At 42.8% G+C, this 16222-nt stretch overlaps 1 protein-coding gene across 10 annotated transcripts in view; it reads right to left on the bottom strand.

Annotated features, from left to right (window-relative positions):
• Nucleotides 1-16222, bottom strand: part of ASTN2 (astrotactin 2) — a 1902914-nt gene that overhangs the window by 350070 nt on the left and 1536622 nt on the right. For all 10 annotated transcript variants that reach the window (XM_033961675.1, XM_033961676.1, XM_033961677.1 and 7 more), the window contains one exon: nucleotides 11705-11970. In XM_033961675.1, the coding sequence (XP_033817566.1) occupies nucleotides 11705-11970 (266 nt within the window). The remainder of the gene's footprint in view (nucleotides 1-11704; nucleotides 11971-16222) is intronic.

The raw sequence follows: 16222 nt of genomic DNA, 5'->3' as shown, positions 1-16222 counted from the left end.
ACAAAGTAAAATTTTGGAGCAAGCAGTTTAAGTGGGATAGAGAGTCCATTGAAGATGGCTCTCACACTGGATGGCCCATAGAAGCAACTTCCACAGAAATGTGCAAAAAAAAGTTGAGGATTTAATTTTGTCAGACAGATGAATTAAGGTTTCCCAAATAGCTGAAGAAATGGGCATTTCGGCAGGTACAGTTTGGAAAATAACTCATGAAAAGTTGGGCATGTCCAAGGTTAGTGCAAGATGGGTTCCAAGAATGCTGACGCCATGTCAGAAGGCCACGAGGCTCCAGTACTGTCAGGAGAACTTGGTGATGCTCCGTGAAGACCAAGTGAATTTTTTTCATTGTTTGGTAACTGGAGATGAGACTTGGGTCTATCACAGAAATCCTGAGTCTAAAATGGAGTCAATGCAGTGGAAGCACAAGTCATCCCCAACCCCCAAAAAGTTCAAGACTGAAAAATCTGCAGACAAAGTCATGGCAACTGTCTTCTGGATTGATGAAGGATTTTTGTTTCTGGAGTTCATGTCACACAAGACGACCATAACCAGGGAGAGTTACGCCAACATAACGATCGCTTTGTAGAAGTCAATCAAGGAGAAAAGACAAGGAAAACTCATAGCAGGTGTGCTGCTTCCTCACAAAAATGCACCGGTGCACAAGTCACGACTATCACAGGCTGCCATCTGAAAATGTGGGTTTCAGCAGCTGAACCATCCACCCTACTGCCTGCCCTGAAGAGGGCCCGCCGATACCGACTCCTCCTGCCTCTCCCGAACAATATCTTACTGCTGGGCCGGGCGTGTGAGCTTGCTCCGTCCCCCAAATCTTGCCGGGAGATCTTAAAATAACTTCCTCTCAACGGCGCGTGGAGCCATTTTTGCAGCCGCTGCTGCCCTACCTCACACCCGCCAAGACTGCCTGCCCTGCTCCTGAAGAGGGCCCGCCGATACCGACTCCTCCTGCCTCTCCCGAACAACATCTTACTGCTGGGCCGGGCGGGTGAGCTTGCTCCGCCCCCCAAATCTTGCCGGGAGATCTTAAAATAAATTCCTCTCAATGGCGCGTGGAGCCATTTTTGCAGCCGCTGCTGCCCTACCTCGCACCCACCGAGACTGCCTGCCCTGCTCCTGAAGAGGGCCCGCCGATACCGACTCCTCTTGCCTCTCCCGAACAACATCTTGCTGCTGGGCCAGGCGTGTGAGCTTGCTCCGCCCCCCAAATCTTGCCGGGAGATCTTAAAATAACTTCCTCTCAACGGCGCGTGGAGCCATTTTTGCAGCCGCTGCTGCCCTACCTCGCACCCGCCGAGACTGCCTGCCCTGCTCCTGAACAGGCGCCTTAGCACGCGCCTTTGCGAAGCGGCCAAGCAGAGCCCAAAGCTACCTCTCCACCCTACACCACCATCATCCAGCTCTCCAGATCTGACTCCTCAAGACCTGACCAGACTGCCTCGTGCCAACGATTGCGTCCAAATTTCCAACCTGACCGGGATATCCCAGACCGGCCTAGCAGCTAAGTATCTGCATGACTACCTCCTCTCACCAATCTGCATGCTTTGACAATCACTCTCCCCCCTCTGCATGACTTCAGCTTCCCAAATGCATGCCCCAAACGCATGCCCTAACCAACCTAAACAACTCTTCACTGTCCTACCTGGCCAGAGACAACCCACTCTCACTCCAGCACTGACTCCTCCCAAACCAACCAAAGTCTCAGAAATCTTAACTACTCCATCACTGGACCACCCCTACACCAGCTAGACCCATCAACCTCCGATCCTCCCCTACCAGCTACTGCAGAATCAATCTCCCTCAACTCCTTACATCTACCTCAATTCACCCCAGCTCCACCAATCTTCCCCTCCAACCCTTCATCTCTCTCTATCCAAATTCTGCAAGGCCCAAAATGCCTAATTTCACAGGAAAACTGCTAACCCTCCTCCTTCTCTATCTACACAGCACGAGAAATTGGATCACCAGAATCTTAGCATTTGAACCAATCCCCACCTACCTCACTTGGAACAGAACCATCAAACCAGATAAACCACTTCTCCCCTCCAACTCCCTCCATGACTACAAGGAATCAGGCCCATTCCCGATCACCGTAATCAACTCCACCCAACACTCCTCTAGACCAACACAAAAAAAGAAACAGGCTCCTAAAAAAAAAAAAATCTACCAAGTACACAGTCCATCACTCCCCCGGAACACCAAACAATTTCGGGTGCCTATCTGAACATTCGCTCGGCTAGAAACAAAGCCCAACTGATCAAGGATTGGCTAGAAGAAACCCACCTCGACATCCTACTCCTCACCGAAACATGGCTAATTTCCGACCAGGTCACCATCATCAGAGACCTACTCCCTCTAAACTACAAAATTATTCCATTATCAAGAAACTTTAGAAGAGGAGGCGGCCTAGCAATAATCCTCCGTGACCACTTCCAGTTCCAAATCCTCGATTCCAAACTGACCAACGCCCTGGAAATCCTCTCCTGCAAAATCTCCAAAGCTGACTGTAAAGACAACCTAACCGTTACTCTATTCTACACCCCCCCCCCCCCAGCAAATGGAACCAAGCTAAAGAAGATTTCTACAAATACCTCCTCACAAATTCCGTCGTGGGCACTCACAATCTTCTCGCAGGCGACGTCAATCTACACCTTGAACAGGAAGAGAATTCCAACGTGGCCGATCTCCTCTCCTTCTTAACATCCCTAGGCTTCTCTAAACCACCCCCTACAAAAACCCATGACAAAGGCCATCACCTAGATCTGATCTCTTTCCTCCCCAACAACCCTTCAACCCCCAGCATTAGCCTTAAAGAAGAAAACTGGACCACCACCCCCTGGTCTGACCACCTCCGTTGCAATTTCAAATTACACTGGCTTAAAAAACAAACCAAAAAACAACCAAGAACCATCCACAAAGAAAAAACAAAATGGTCTAGAGGGCAACTTAACCCAGAAGAATTCTGGTCCCACTACAACCCAACATCCATCCCAGATCTTGACCCTAATTTCATCTCAGACTGGAACAATTTCAGCAATAAGACCCTAAATGTCATTGCTCCACTGAAACTTTGCAAGAAAAAACACCGCCCCTCTGCCAAATGGTTCGATGCAGATCTACTTGCCCTCAAACGTGAAGTTCGCAAACTGGAAAGAACCTGGTGCAAATCAGGCGCAAACACTGACAGACACTCATGGCGAATTAAAGTCGCAGAATACAAAAAAATGATCAAAGAAAAGCGCCACAAGCACTACTCCCAATTTATCAACACCCCATCCCTAAACACCAATAAACTCTTCAGACTAGTTAACTCCTTATTTGACACCGTCCCACATAAAAGCTCCCCCACAGATCTACCACCCTCCCCAACAAATCTAGCTGACTACTTCGCCAACAAAATTCTAAACTTGAAAACAACGCTCACAACAACTAGCACTCACCCATATATCCATCCACCCTCTCCAGAAAATGATGGCTCACCGGCTGACATGACCTGGTCTCACTTCAAAAACCCAGACTGGAACCTATTTCTCAAGCTATACTCAAAATATTCCAAATCCAACTGCCTACTAGATAACTGCCCTCCATCCATCATGAAAACTGCCCCCCTCCCCTTCAAAGCGGAACTCTTCAACTGGGTCACCCTCTGCTTGTCAACCGGCCACTTCCCACCAGAACTTGGACACATCCTCGTATCTCCAATAATCAAAAACCCCAAAGAATCTCCCTCTGTAACCTCCAACTACAGACCCATCGCCAATATTCCTCTCTTCTTAAAAATCATGGAAGGACTTGTCAATTACAATCTCACGTCATACCTAGAGAAATTTAACATCCTTCACGACTCTCAGTCTGGATTCCGCACTAATTACAGTACAGAAACCGTTCTTGCCTCACTAACCAATCACCTCCTCCAACTATTCTCATTGGGAAACAGCGCACTGTTACTCCAATTTGACCTCAGCAGTGCCTTCGACCTAGTAGACCATGACATTCTGATTAGCTGCCTCGACTCCATTGGCATTTCCGGTCAAGTACTAACCTGGCTCACAGGCTTCCTAAAAAACCGAACCTACCAAGTCCATAATGACGGAACCTTCTCCCATACCTGGAACAACCCCTGCGGAGTCCCCCAAGGCTCCCCCCTATCCCCGTCACTATTCAATATCTACATGGCATCACTGGGACACATATTATCGAACCGTAACCTGAAATCCTATATTTACGCAGATGACATCACAATCATCATACCCATCACCTCACTGTCACATGAGACAGAACAATACATCTCAACTGTCCTCACCATGGTAGAAAACTGGACCACATGCTTCAAACTGAAACTAAACCCAGAAAAAACCAAGTTCTTCCTTGCAAGTCCCAACCACAAACTAACGTCCACCACCCTGCAACTTAATGGTCTAACGTATCCAATCAACTCCACTATAAAAATCCTCAGAGTCATCTTGGATTGATGCCTCACTTTAGAAGATCACACTAACGCCCAGGTCAAAAAATGCTTTTCCACCCTTTGGAAACTCCGCTCCATCAAACATTACTTTGATTTCCCCACCTTCAGTTTGCTGGTCCAATCCCTAATCCTAAACTCCCTGGATTACTGCAACATCATATATCTGGGCTCCTACAAGAAAACCATGAAACGACTACGACTTATCCAGAATACCGCCGTCCGCCTCATCTACGGGCTCAAAAAGTCAGACCATGTCAGCCCTTTCTATAGAAAACTTAATTGGCTACCGTTCGAAGCAAGGATCATCTTCAAATTTGCCTGCCTCTGCTTCAAAACCCTAACTGGCTCAGCCCCGATATATCTATCACGCCACTTCGCCTTCCCAGGTTCTAACCGTACACGCAATGCCCACCTGTTTGCCTACCCCTCCCCAAAAGGATGCATCTACAAAAGATTCTTCGACAAAACCCTCTCTTTCCAAGCTGGCAAATGGAATGACTGCTTGTCCACTCTCATCTCTCTTGCCCCAACTTATCAATCCTTCAGGAAATCTCTCAAATCATACCTCTTTGATAAATTCCTCTAACCCCCGCCCTCCCTACCAAACTAATAATCCCAACCTCGCCCCCTCCCTACCCTTCCTCCCCTTCTTCCCCAGATGGCACCCCCATGCAACAGTTATTGGATCATTTTGTAATTGTCACTGGTTTACACCATACAATTGTTAACTAATTCTCTGCACCTGCATTGCATAAATTGCTCTGATCTGTTTTCTGATATGCTGTAACTTCGCTGTAAATGTACAGTCTCTTAACCTGTAAACCGCTCTGAACTGTTTTGTGGTATTGCGGTATACAAAAATAAAGTTATTATTATTATTATTTCCTGTTCCAAGTTTTGAAAAAAATCTTTCTGTGGATAGTGTTTTTCAAGTGATGAAGATGTCAAGGAAGCTGTGAGATCCTGGTTTGAAGGTCGAACAGAAGAATTCTTTTCTTTTTTAATATTTCTTTATTCATTTTTAAACTTTCAACAAGTAATTCATTATACAATCATATACACTGTAATAATCATACATTCAATCATCATATACACTATACATCATATACAATAATCATATATTCAATCATCATATACACTGTAATAATCATACATTCAATGAAATCGAACTAACTTCACCCTCCATCCTTCTTCCAATATAATCATATAATTTTATAAAATTATCCCCCCTCTCCCCCTTTATACTTCAATAAACAAAAGGAGAGAAATAAACTATTAACTAATCAATTATAATCATTCCTTACAATAATTTGTTAATGGCTCCCAGACCTCCATAAACTTTTTATAACTTCCTTGTTGGATAGCTAATATTTTCTCCATTTTAAAAATATGGCACAATGAATTCCACCAAAAACTATAACTTAATCTATCATAATTTTTCCAGTTTCTCGTAATTTGCAGAATAGCAACTCCTGTCATTATGAGTAAAAACTTATTGTTTTTATAAGATATTTGACTTTTTTTTCTCATTGAAGTTCCAAATAATATCGTGTCATATGAAAGTGTCACCGGATTCTCAAGTAAATTATTAATTTGATTCCAAATAGATTTCCAAAAATTATATATTAGAGGGCAAAAAAACAATAAATGATCCAATATTCCAGCTCCAAGATGACAGTGGCAACATCTATTAGACTTAGAGCTATCTAATTTTTGCAAACGCACCGGAGTCCAGAATGCTCTATGTAATAGAAAAAACCAAGTTTGTCTCATAGATGCAGACACTGTACATCTCATCCTCCAAGACCAAATTCGTGGCCATTAAGACACAGTAATTTGATGCTTGATCTCAATGCTCCAAATGTCCTGAAGACCATTTTTGGTTTGGTTTTTTATTCATAAATCCAGATATTAGTTTATACCACTGAGCAGCCTGATGTCCCAGGAAGAATTCTTTTCAAAGGGGTTAAAATCATTGCAGGAAAAGTGGATGAAGTGTATGAAGCTAGATAAATTAGAACACCCCTCGTATGTGAGCCTTCCTATAATGCAGAAATACCTACTTTACTTGAATGTATAAGACAGCAAGATGTCTATTGCAGTGGGATACCTTTAGGTACAGTAGTTTTTTATTTGTTCTGGGAAAGTTCACAATAACATATATAAATGAACTATGGCTGGATTTGTACTTGGATCCTGTAATAGAAAATCCACTGCACTGACCACTAGACTGCTCTTCAGCTCTGCAGAAATTTCTGTCTGGGGAGATGGGTTAGAAAAGTTCCTGAGTAACTATATGAGTGAAATTACTGGATGGATGGAAAGGCAGGGTCTAAGATTGAATGTAGAAAAGACTGAGGTAATGTTTGTGGGGAAATCTGACCGGGTTAATTGGCCAACAACATTGAAAGTGATGGATGAGGTTCTACTGGTGAGGGAGTCAATAACAGTCCTGAGAGTAAAATTGGACCCAGGACTTACTATGAGTTGTCAAGTGGTAAAACCAGTGCAAATATGTTTTGCAAAGATACATTTATTGTACCTTTTAAAACCAATGCTGTCACTATTTGACTTTCGTGCTGTTGTACAAGCCAATGGTTTTGTCACAGCTGGACTACTGCAATGTCTTGTACCTGGGAATAACCAAGACTAGGTGCAGGGCATTGCAGATGGTTCAGAATGCCGCGGCCAGATTGATAACTGGAACATCACGATATGAGCATATTACTCCGTATCTTCAACAAGTGCATTGGCTTCCAGTTGTGTATAGAATTCAATATAAAGCAATTATGTTATGTCATTTCTATATGGTACGATGCCTGAAATTTTTAAGGGCTCCTTTTAGAAAGGTGAACTAGCATTTTTAGTGCACGCACCGGATTAGCGTGCGCTACCCGAAAAACTACCACCTGTTCAAGACGAGGCGGTAGTGGCTAGCACGCCTTTGTAAAAGGAGCCCTAAGAGTATGATGTATGGTTATCAACTACTAAGATCACTGCGTTCCGAAAGTGCCGCATTGTTGAAAACAAAGGCTAAACATAAATATTTGGAAACGAATGCCATGACTTTTACATGTGCAGGAATCTTATTGGCCAGATTCGAAAATGTGGAGACTCAACTATTTGTAGATGCATTTCTTTGAGCAACTGACTTTATGTAAGATTTGTTCTTATTTGTATTGACTTTTAGGGCTCCTTTTCCGAAGGTGCGCTAGCGTTTTTAGCACACGCACCGGATTAGTGCACGCTACCCGAAAAACTACTGCCTGCTCAAGAGGAGGTGGTAGCGGCTAGTGCACACAGCATTTTAGCATGTGCTAGGCCCTAACACATCTTCGTAAAAGGAGTCCTTAATATTTTATGTATGTAACTCCCTGTAATCCGTTTTGGAAAAAACGGTATATAAATAAAATAAAACGTTGTACATATAATGCCAGACAGACATTTTTGTGTCTGCTTTTTTGGCATTCATATTTTGGACATTTCATTTTTGGAAAATGGCTGTTCATTATGGATTTTTACAGTGCAAGAACATCCTCCACAAGTATTTTGAAACAGGAAATCCCAACATTTTTCTAGTTCAAAAATGGCTGTGAGATGGACAGGTTTGTTTGGGCATTATGAGTAGGACATCCCAATTCTGACTTGGACATTCTTTCGAAAATGCCCTTCCATGACACTGAATTCCTAATTCTAGCAGCATGTGCAGTCAAAATTTGCATCTAGCATGGAAATGTGTTTATTCAAGTTATGGAATAAGGGCAGTTGTGTGCATAACAGCTTAATAATTGACATTAATTGCTGCTAACTGGCACCAAATACAACTTACAGGTATAGCTGCCCTTAGTGCCGCAGGGTTCGGTGCTTGGACCCGTGCTCTTCAACATATTTATAAACGACCTGGAAATTGGTATGACGAGTGAGGTGATTAAATTTGCAGATGATACAAAGTTATTCAGAGTAATGAAGATGCAAGAGGATTGTGAAGACCTGCAACGTGACATAAACACACTCGAGAAATGGGCCGCGACATGGCAAATGAGGTTTAACGTGTATAAGTGTAAGGTGATGTATGTTAGTAACAAAAACCTTATACACGAATACAGGATGTCCGGTGTAGTATTTGGAGGGACCCCCCAGGAAAGAGACAAGTCAATGAAGCTTACAAGTCAATGAAGCCTTCCGCGTAATGCGCGGCGGCAGTGAACAGAATGTTAGGAATGATTACGAAGGGTATCGCGAACAGATCAGAGAAGGTTATCATGCCACTGTGCTGGGCCATGGCACGCCCTCACCTGGAATATTGCATCCAGCACTGGTCGCCGTACATGAAGAAGGACACAGTACTACTCGAAAGGGTCCAGAGAAGAGTGACTAAAATGGTTAACGAGCTGGAGGAGTTTCCATACAGTGAGAGTTTAGAGAAACTGGGCCTCTTCTCCTTGAAAAGAGGAGACTGAGAGGGGATACAATCGAAACATTCAAGATAATGAAGGGAATAGACTTAGTAGATAAAGACAAGTTGTTCACCCTCTCCAAGGTAGAGAGAACGAGAGGGCACTCTCTAAAGTTAACAGGGGTTAGATTCCATACGAACGTAAGGAAGTTCTTCTTCACTCAGAGAGTGGTAAAAATCTGGAACGCTCTTCTGGAGGCTGTTATAAGGGAAAACACCCTCCAGAGATTCCTGCTGAACCAGAACGTACGCAGGTAAGGCTAGTCTCAGTTAGGGCACTGGTCTTTGACCTAAGGGCTGCCGCGTGAGTGGACTGCTGGGCACAATGGATCACTGGTGTAACCCAGCAGGGGCAATTCTTATATAAATTGCAGGCTCAAATTCCAGAATGTGCAACTTCAACAGGAATATGGACCCAGGGAAAGACATGGGCAAGTCTTGGGCATGACAGGCAGATACAATATGGGGCTCATAATCGAAAGAGAAAACGTCCAAAAACCGGCCTAAGTCGGCACTTGGATGAACATTTCCCAAATACGTCCAAATGCCGCTACTAGAAACGGGTTTTGGACGTACTTTCAAACCTCGGTTTGCGAGTGTTTTGCAAGACGAGCAAAACATTCTCGCAAATCTTGTCTCGCAAACCGAGTGTTGACTCGATTTGCGAGCACTCTCCCGAAAACCGGCATCGCTCCCCCTCCGCTCACACAGGCCCCCCCCATGCGAACCTGGTTCCCCCCGCCCAAACAACTTCAAACTTACCCCCCGTCTGGCACCGGCACGCAGCCCACAGGACGTGTTGGTGCCGCTTGAAGAAGTTCCTGCCTCTGCTGGGCCTTGAGCATGCGCATGCTCAAGACCATCTAGTTCTCCCTCTCGCTGAGATTCTCGGAGATCAAAGCTAAACAGAGCATTTCAGGAGAAGTGTCAAGGGCGTGAGTTGGGCGGTTCGTGGGCCGGCTTAGACTTAGTCGTACAGCATGTATAACTGAAAGTTATACAGCCCATGATCGACGGAACTTGGACGTTGTGACCTAGACCATGTAAAACCATGTCAATGGTCTAAGTCACAAAAACCCACCTAAGCTCACCAGATAAGCACTGAAAACACATAAAACAGACCCCTACACACTACCCCAGTGATCACCGACCCCCCCCCCACCCCCATAAAAATATTAATCACACCTTTAAAATTCAGCCTCCAGACCATCATCACCTGGTCGCCTGGCATAGGAAAGCCTAGTCGTCCAGCACAGAGTCAGCTTAAGCCGTCTTGGGGGTGGGTTAGGGACCCATGGAGAGGAGGACCCATGCCCATAAGCCCCTTTAATCACTGCATTGATACATAAACATGTGCACTCCCCTATACACCCCAAAACCCTTTTTTACTGGCATATAAGTGGCTCCTGCAGCCATAAGGGCTATTGGGGTGGTAGGATAAGTGGGTCTAGGGGATTCTAGAGGTGGTTTGGGGGACTCACCGTAACCTATAAAGGAGCTGTAGGGAGGAGAAGACATGGCACCCTTTTTGTGAAGTTCACAGCAGTGCCCTGTAAGGTGCCCCACTACTTAGGTGGCATGTCTGGGTGTGCAGTCCATCACTTTGCAGACCCCTCCCACGTCCAACAGGGCTTGTTCCAGGCGTTTTGGACTTGGATGGAAAGTTGGCTGAAAATGTGGTATAAAGATGGATGATTTAGCGGCTTGAACGATCAGATCGGCAGGACGTATAATTAGACGATTTTCGAAACGAAAAAAAGGTTGGACGTATTTTTGGAAATGTGTCTTAAGCTGTTTTTTTACTTTGGACGACTTGCGAGATGGACGTAAACAGACTTAGACGTCCCTTTCGATTATGCCCCTCCACATATGCAAGTTACAGAACAGTATTATTTATGTACCCAACTGCCTTCAGTTAGGCACAATCATCATGGGTAATTAATTTTTTCATTGTTCTATTTGTGACATAAGTTAATCTTTTGTAAACCACATAGATCCTCACAGTTATGCAGTCTATAAATCGATTTTATGTTATGTTATGTTGCCAGCTATTAAGCTGGCATGCTTGTGCCTAAAGTTAGGCCTGTAAATGCAGACATACACTAGTATTCTATAATGACAGTTACATGGACAACTGCCATTATTGAATCTTTTAGAGTGCGCTAAATTGTTTAGCGCGCCTTAATAAAAGGACCCCATAGTGCTCTGTAGAGGCAAGCCACACAACGTGTGTTCCTAGAGAATTATCTCAGCACACAGAAATGAACAAAAATTACTAAAGTACAGTTGTAAATGTGTTGATGTCTGTCTGTCTTTAGCTTTACACAATCTGTATAGTAGCCTAGGCACATAGTTAACACTGCTGCCCTATTGATCAATTCCTTGTCCTGTATTTTTCAAGTCCTTTGGGGAGAACATCTCTCAAGAAGAAAATCTATAGCTTCTACAGCCATGACAATAAGAAAAATTACAAGCAATGAAGTTTTTCATTTTCCTGGGAGCCAAAGTTAAACAGAGATCCTGCTTATGTGTAGCAGTCCTCTGAGAAGAAAAGCCTGCAATAGATAGGGAAGCAGAAAGAAATAAATGGGCAAAAGGGAGGTATGAGAAAAGCAAGAGAGGGGGATTACATGAAAAAGAATTACGAAATGACAAAGAGGAAGGTTTTCCCTATGGACAGCAATAAAAGAGACCAAAGAAAAGAGATATATAGGTAGAGAGAACGTAGAGAGACATGGTTCTATTTTTCATGATACAGCTAAAGTCACCTCTTTTGTGTAGTTGTCCTGAATCAGGCTGTAGAGTGGAGCCACCCTGTTAACCTCTAGTAGCACTGGGGTGGGGCTAAGCTGTTCTTTGCCTGGTCGCCGGCATAAGTGGCACGTTGAAGGGCAGCGACCTTTCTCCTCACAGCGAATGTCCACTCCCAAGACCAGTTGATCATCAGATAGCATTTGAGCCGTGAGCAGGCCTGAGAGATAGGTAATAAAGGGCATAGACTTCAGCTCTTTCTTGTTCCCCAGTTCAGTCGTTTCTGATTTTGTGAAAGAGAAGAAAAAACAAAAAATAATAATTAATGCCAAGTAGATTTCACTTCTATATATATATATATATATATATATATATATATATATATATACTTGTTTGATACTATTTTATGAACTCTTACGAATAAATTTCTCAGTGTATCTTTAAATATCTGCTAATTTCCTATTCTTGAAGCCTGTGTTGTGTCCCTTCCTGACCAGTAGATCGAGGTAGAGAATCTGAACTGTTGCCAGTGATATCACTTATATAAGGGCTGGTACATAGTAGTAATATATATTGGAATCCTTCAATATTGCTGTTGCCCAAGCAGTATAGACAGGGCCGGATTTAGATGAAAAGAGGCCCTAGGCTATTCCACTTATGAGGCCCTTTCACCTCCCATTTTTAAGTTTGTAAATTACATGAGAGATAATAAAATACATCATTACTGTGATATATAAATAAAAAATAGTCGAGAACACTTATTTGAACATTTATTCTCAGCACCATATATAGTTCAGTGTTTTAGTGTTCACTGTTTTTAGAATAGTGTAATTTTAATTTTGCTAACAATTTGAATGTAGGCCCCTCTTGATCTTGAGGCCCTAGGCTGAAGCCTAGTTAGCCTATAGGAAAATCCGGCCCTGAGTATAGAACCTATATCCAAACTGTTCCCCTTAGGAAAACCTCTGCAGAATATATGAATTAAATTATTCTGATTTCAAAACACTAATAACAGAGAGGAGCAGACCAACTTCCATTAAAATCCCAAGCACTGCAATTTTCCAGGGTAGGACCTAGACCGGTCTAGCAGGCTTCAAGTAAAGGAAATTAACAGGCATTACTTCATTTCTCCTTTCTTTCCATCCAGCTAGACCAGGAGTTCTCAACCCAGTCTTCAGGACACACCTAGCCTGTCTGGTTTTCAAGATATCCTTGATGAATATACATATGATAAATCTTCATGCACCATCCCCATTCTATGAAAATCTACCTCATGTATATTCATTGTGAGTACCCTGAAAACCCAACTGGCTAAGTGTGGACTTGACTGGCCTATAACTGGGTTTAGAACCCCTGAACTAGACCAGTCCATACCAGTGCAATTCCTAATAAGAAGGGGGAAGACAAGGCCCCCTAAATTACCACTCTGATATAGGCTGCCTTACCCTTGGCCAGTGTTAAGCTTGTAATGCTTCATAAAAGAATGCAGAAATGACCAGGTCACTGCAGATGTTTTCCAGCAAACAACCTGGGCCTTTGCCCAGGATTTCACCTAAGCTAGAGTTGAACAATTTTGCAGCTGACAATATATGCCACTTCAATGGATTGCTTTATCCAGGGTGCTATGAATTTCTTAGACCCCACTTTTTCTTTCCACAGTCCCTGAAACAAGAGTCTGTTGGACTTAAGAAAGGGATTTGTCACCTTTAAGTATTTGAGCAAGACTCTTCTCATGTCCAGTCTACAGACTTTCCAAGAGGGATCTACATCAACTCCATGCTCAAATGCCAGAAGGACCACTACCTAGTTAAGATGGAAAAGAGAGACCATCTTTGGAAGGAAGAACAGAACTATCCTAATGGAAACTGCAGTAGTGTTAGAGAATGTGGGAGGTTTGCTGCTAGAAAAAGTATAAGTGCCAGTCTGTGGAGAGACAAGCCTACCCACAAAAAATTATGTTGCACCCAAGTTGCATACACATACATTAGCACATGTGCTAGCATGCTACTCTATGCATAAATATTGGTATCATACAAATGTTATGCAAAATACAATTGTAGTGTAGTGCAGAACAGGAGTGTCACCTCCCACAAGTCAGACACAGCCAAACAAACAGTGGAGATGTCCAATCAAGACGGGTGAGCTTTATCTATTTCTCAAATCTATTTTATTCACTTCAATGACTCAATAGCATTATAGTACATGTGTAGATGTGTACACAGACAATTCCAGGTCCCAACTAGTGCGTAAGATATAGCTGCCTCAGTGCAGACCCATATGCACATGAGTCCAAAGTGCACTCCTATGTTAGCACACATTTTTTGAACAGAACTGGTTAGCATATTATTTGGTTACTGCATAAGGAAGCAGAACTTTGGCATCACTTTTGCGTTAAGAAGTCTTGGACTAAGCACTGGCTCAAAGTTTCTGCCTTAGACAGGAAGAAATAAAAGGAGAAACTATAGAGAGAGATTATAAAAAAAAAAAAAAAAAAGGTGAGTAGCTATAGTGCAGACACATCATTTAATAATTTATTTCTTAGGATTTATGAGGGAATGACATGGAGCCATGAACTTACAAGTTATTCCACATATTCACTCTTAAGTTCAACACACTTGGCACACCGTGTCTAAAATTTCTGTAACCCTTCCAAAAAATACTCTGACGTCTGGACACTGAAATACTGCTCCGCTGTTGCAATCACCTCAGAATCACTTGAAAATTGTCATAATTTCAAACTCTTTTAAAGGCTTGGAAACAGAAAATAGTCAGATGGAGCAAGGTCTGGTGAGTAGAGTGCATGTTCTATGCAATGAAACCCCAACAGCATCAAAACATCCATCGTTCTACCAGCCTTGTGAGTAGATGCATTGTCTTGCAAAAAGAGAACTCCTTTCTGCAGCTTCCCTCTCCTTTTTTTTCTTTCAATGCCTCCTTTAATCGGCACAGCAAGTTACAGTAGTATTCTGCATTAACTGTTTGGCACCTTGGAAGATAGTCAGACATTACAATAACTTTCTAATCCCCAAACCCTGTGGCCATGACCTTTTTCTGCTGACTTTTGAGTCTTGAATTTCATTGGCCTTGAAGAATCTAAGTGCCACCATTGCATGAACTGTTGTTTTGTCTCGGGATCATAGTGGTGTAACCATGTTTCATCAATAGCAACTAATTGTTCCAAAAAGTTGGAACCACCCTACTGAAAATGCTGCAAAATCAACTTGGATGTGTCCACTTAATGTCATTTCTCGTCAGCATTCAAACATTTGGGCACCCACTTGGCTGACAGCTTCTGCATACCCAGCTTCTTGTGGATTATACACCCAAGTTCCCTGGATATCTGTAGGATCTCAATAATTGTCCCATTCACCAACTCTGTCTCAGAAGTCACCCCCAAAGCAACAGAAGTATTAAATCGGATGAAGCAATGGATGACCGAATTCAGACTAAAACTAAACTCAGAGAAAACAAAATTTTTCATAGCAGCGCCATACCCACTCGACACTAAAGCACCAATGTGCATCAACAACCTTAGTTATCCAATTCAACCCACTATGAAGATATTTGGTGTAACACTGGACCAGAACCTGACCATGAAAGACCAGGTAGACTCCTTGATCAGAAAAATCTTTCACACCCTCTGGAAACTTCGGTCCATCAGAGCTTACTTCGATGCCTCATCATTTCGAATTCTAGTACAATCCCTTATTGTGAGTCAACTCGATTATTGTAACATCGCCTACTTGGCACTCCCCCAGAAGTACATGTGGCGATTGCAACTAGTTCAAAATACAGCGGCTAGATTACTTTGTGGACTGAAGAAATTTGATCATGTGACACCTTCTTATCGACTTTTACACTGGCTACCGATGGAGGCACGTGTGAAATTCAAGTTTGGTTGTTTTTGCTTCAAGGTACTCTATTGCTTATCCCCTAAATACATAACAGACCTTTTCTCTTTCTCAACCAACAGACACAAGCGAAGCTCACACCTGAACTTCGTTTCTCCACCGGTTAGAGGTTGTAAATTTAAAAGTTATCATCAACATCTTCTCGCACATCAAGCAGCATTATGGGGTAAAGGCCTTGAACAATTGCTTGTGCCTACTACCTATGGAGAATTCAGGAAACGCTTGAAAACACATCTATTCCTGAAATACTTAGGAAACCAACCTATTCAATCTTAGTCCTAACAACCGAGCGCAAGAACTACCTGTCGCTAAATCTGTACTTTGTTTATTCATTCAATCTGTAACTTTGTTTATTCACTCAATCTGTAACATTTCTAATCTTTGTAAACCGCATAGAACTTCATGGTCCTGCGGTATATAAACTGTTATTATTATTATTATTAATTGTTTTAGCTGATATTCGCCAATCTGCCAAAATCAGGTTATGGACATGGTCAACAATTTCAGGAGTTGACACCGTTTGAGGCTTCCTAGACTTTGCTGCATCTTCGTTCTTGAAATCTCAATGCTGAAAGTTTTCACAAAACTTCTCCATTGTCGTTTATGATAGGCATTTGACAATTA

This window comes from Geotrypetes seraphini, chromosome 10 (assembly GCF_902459505.1).
Source record: "Geotrypetes seraphini chromosome 10, aGeoSer1.1, whole genome shotgun sequence".
NCBI classification, from domain to species: Eukaryota; Metazoa; Chordata; class Amphibia; order Gymnophiona; family Dermophiidae; genus Geotrypetes; species Geotrypetes seraphini.
The sequence above is the reverse complement of the archived record's forward strand: the minus strand, read 5'-3'. Positions and strand labels throughout refer to the sequence as shown.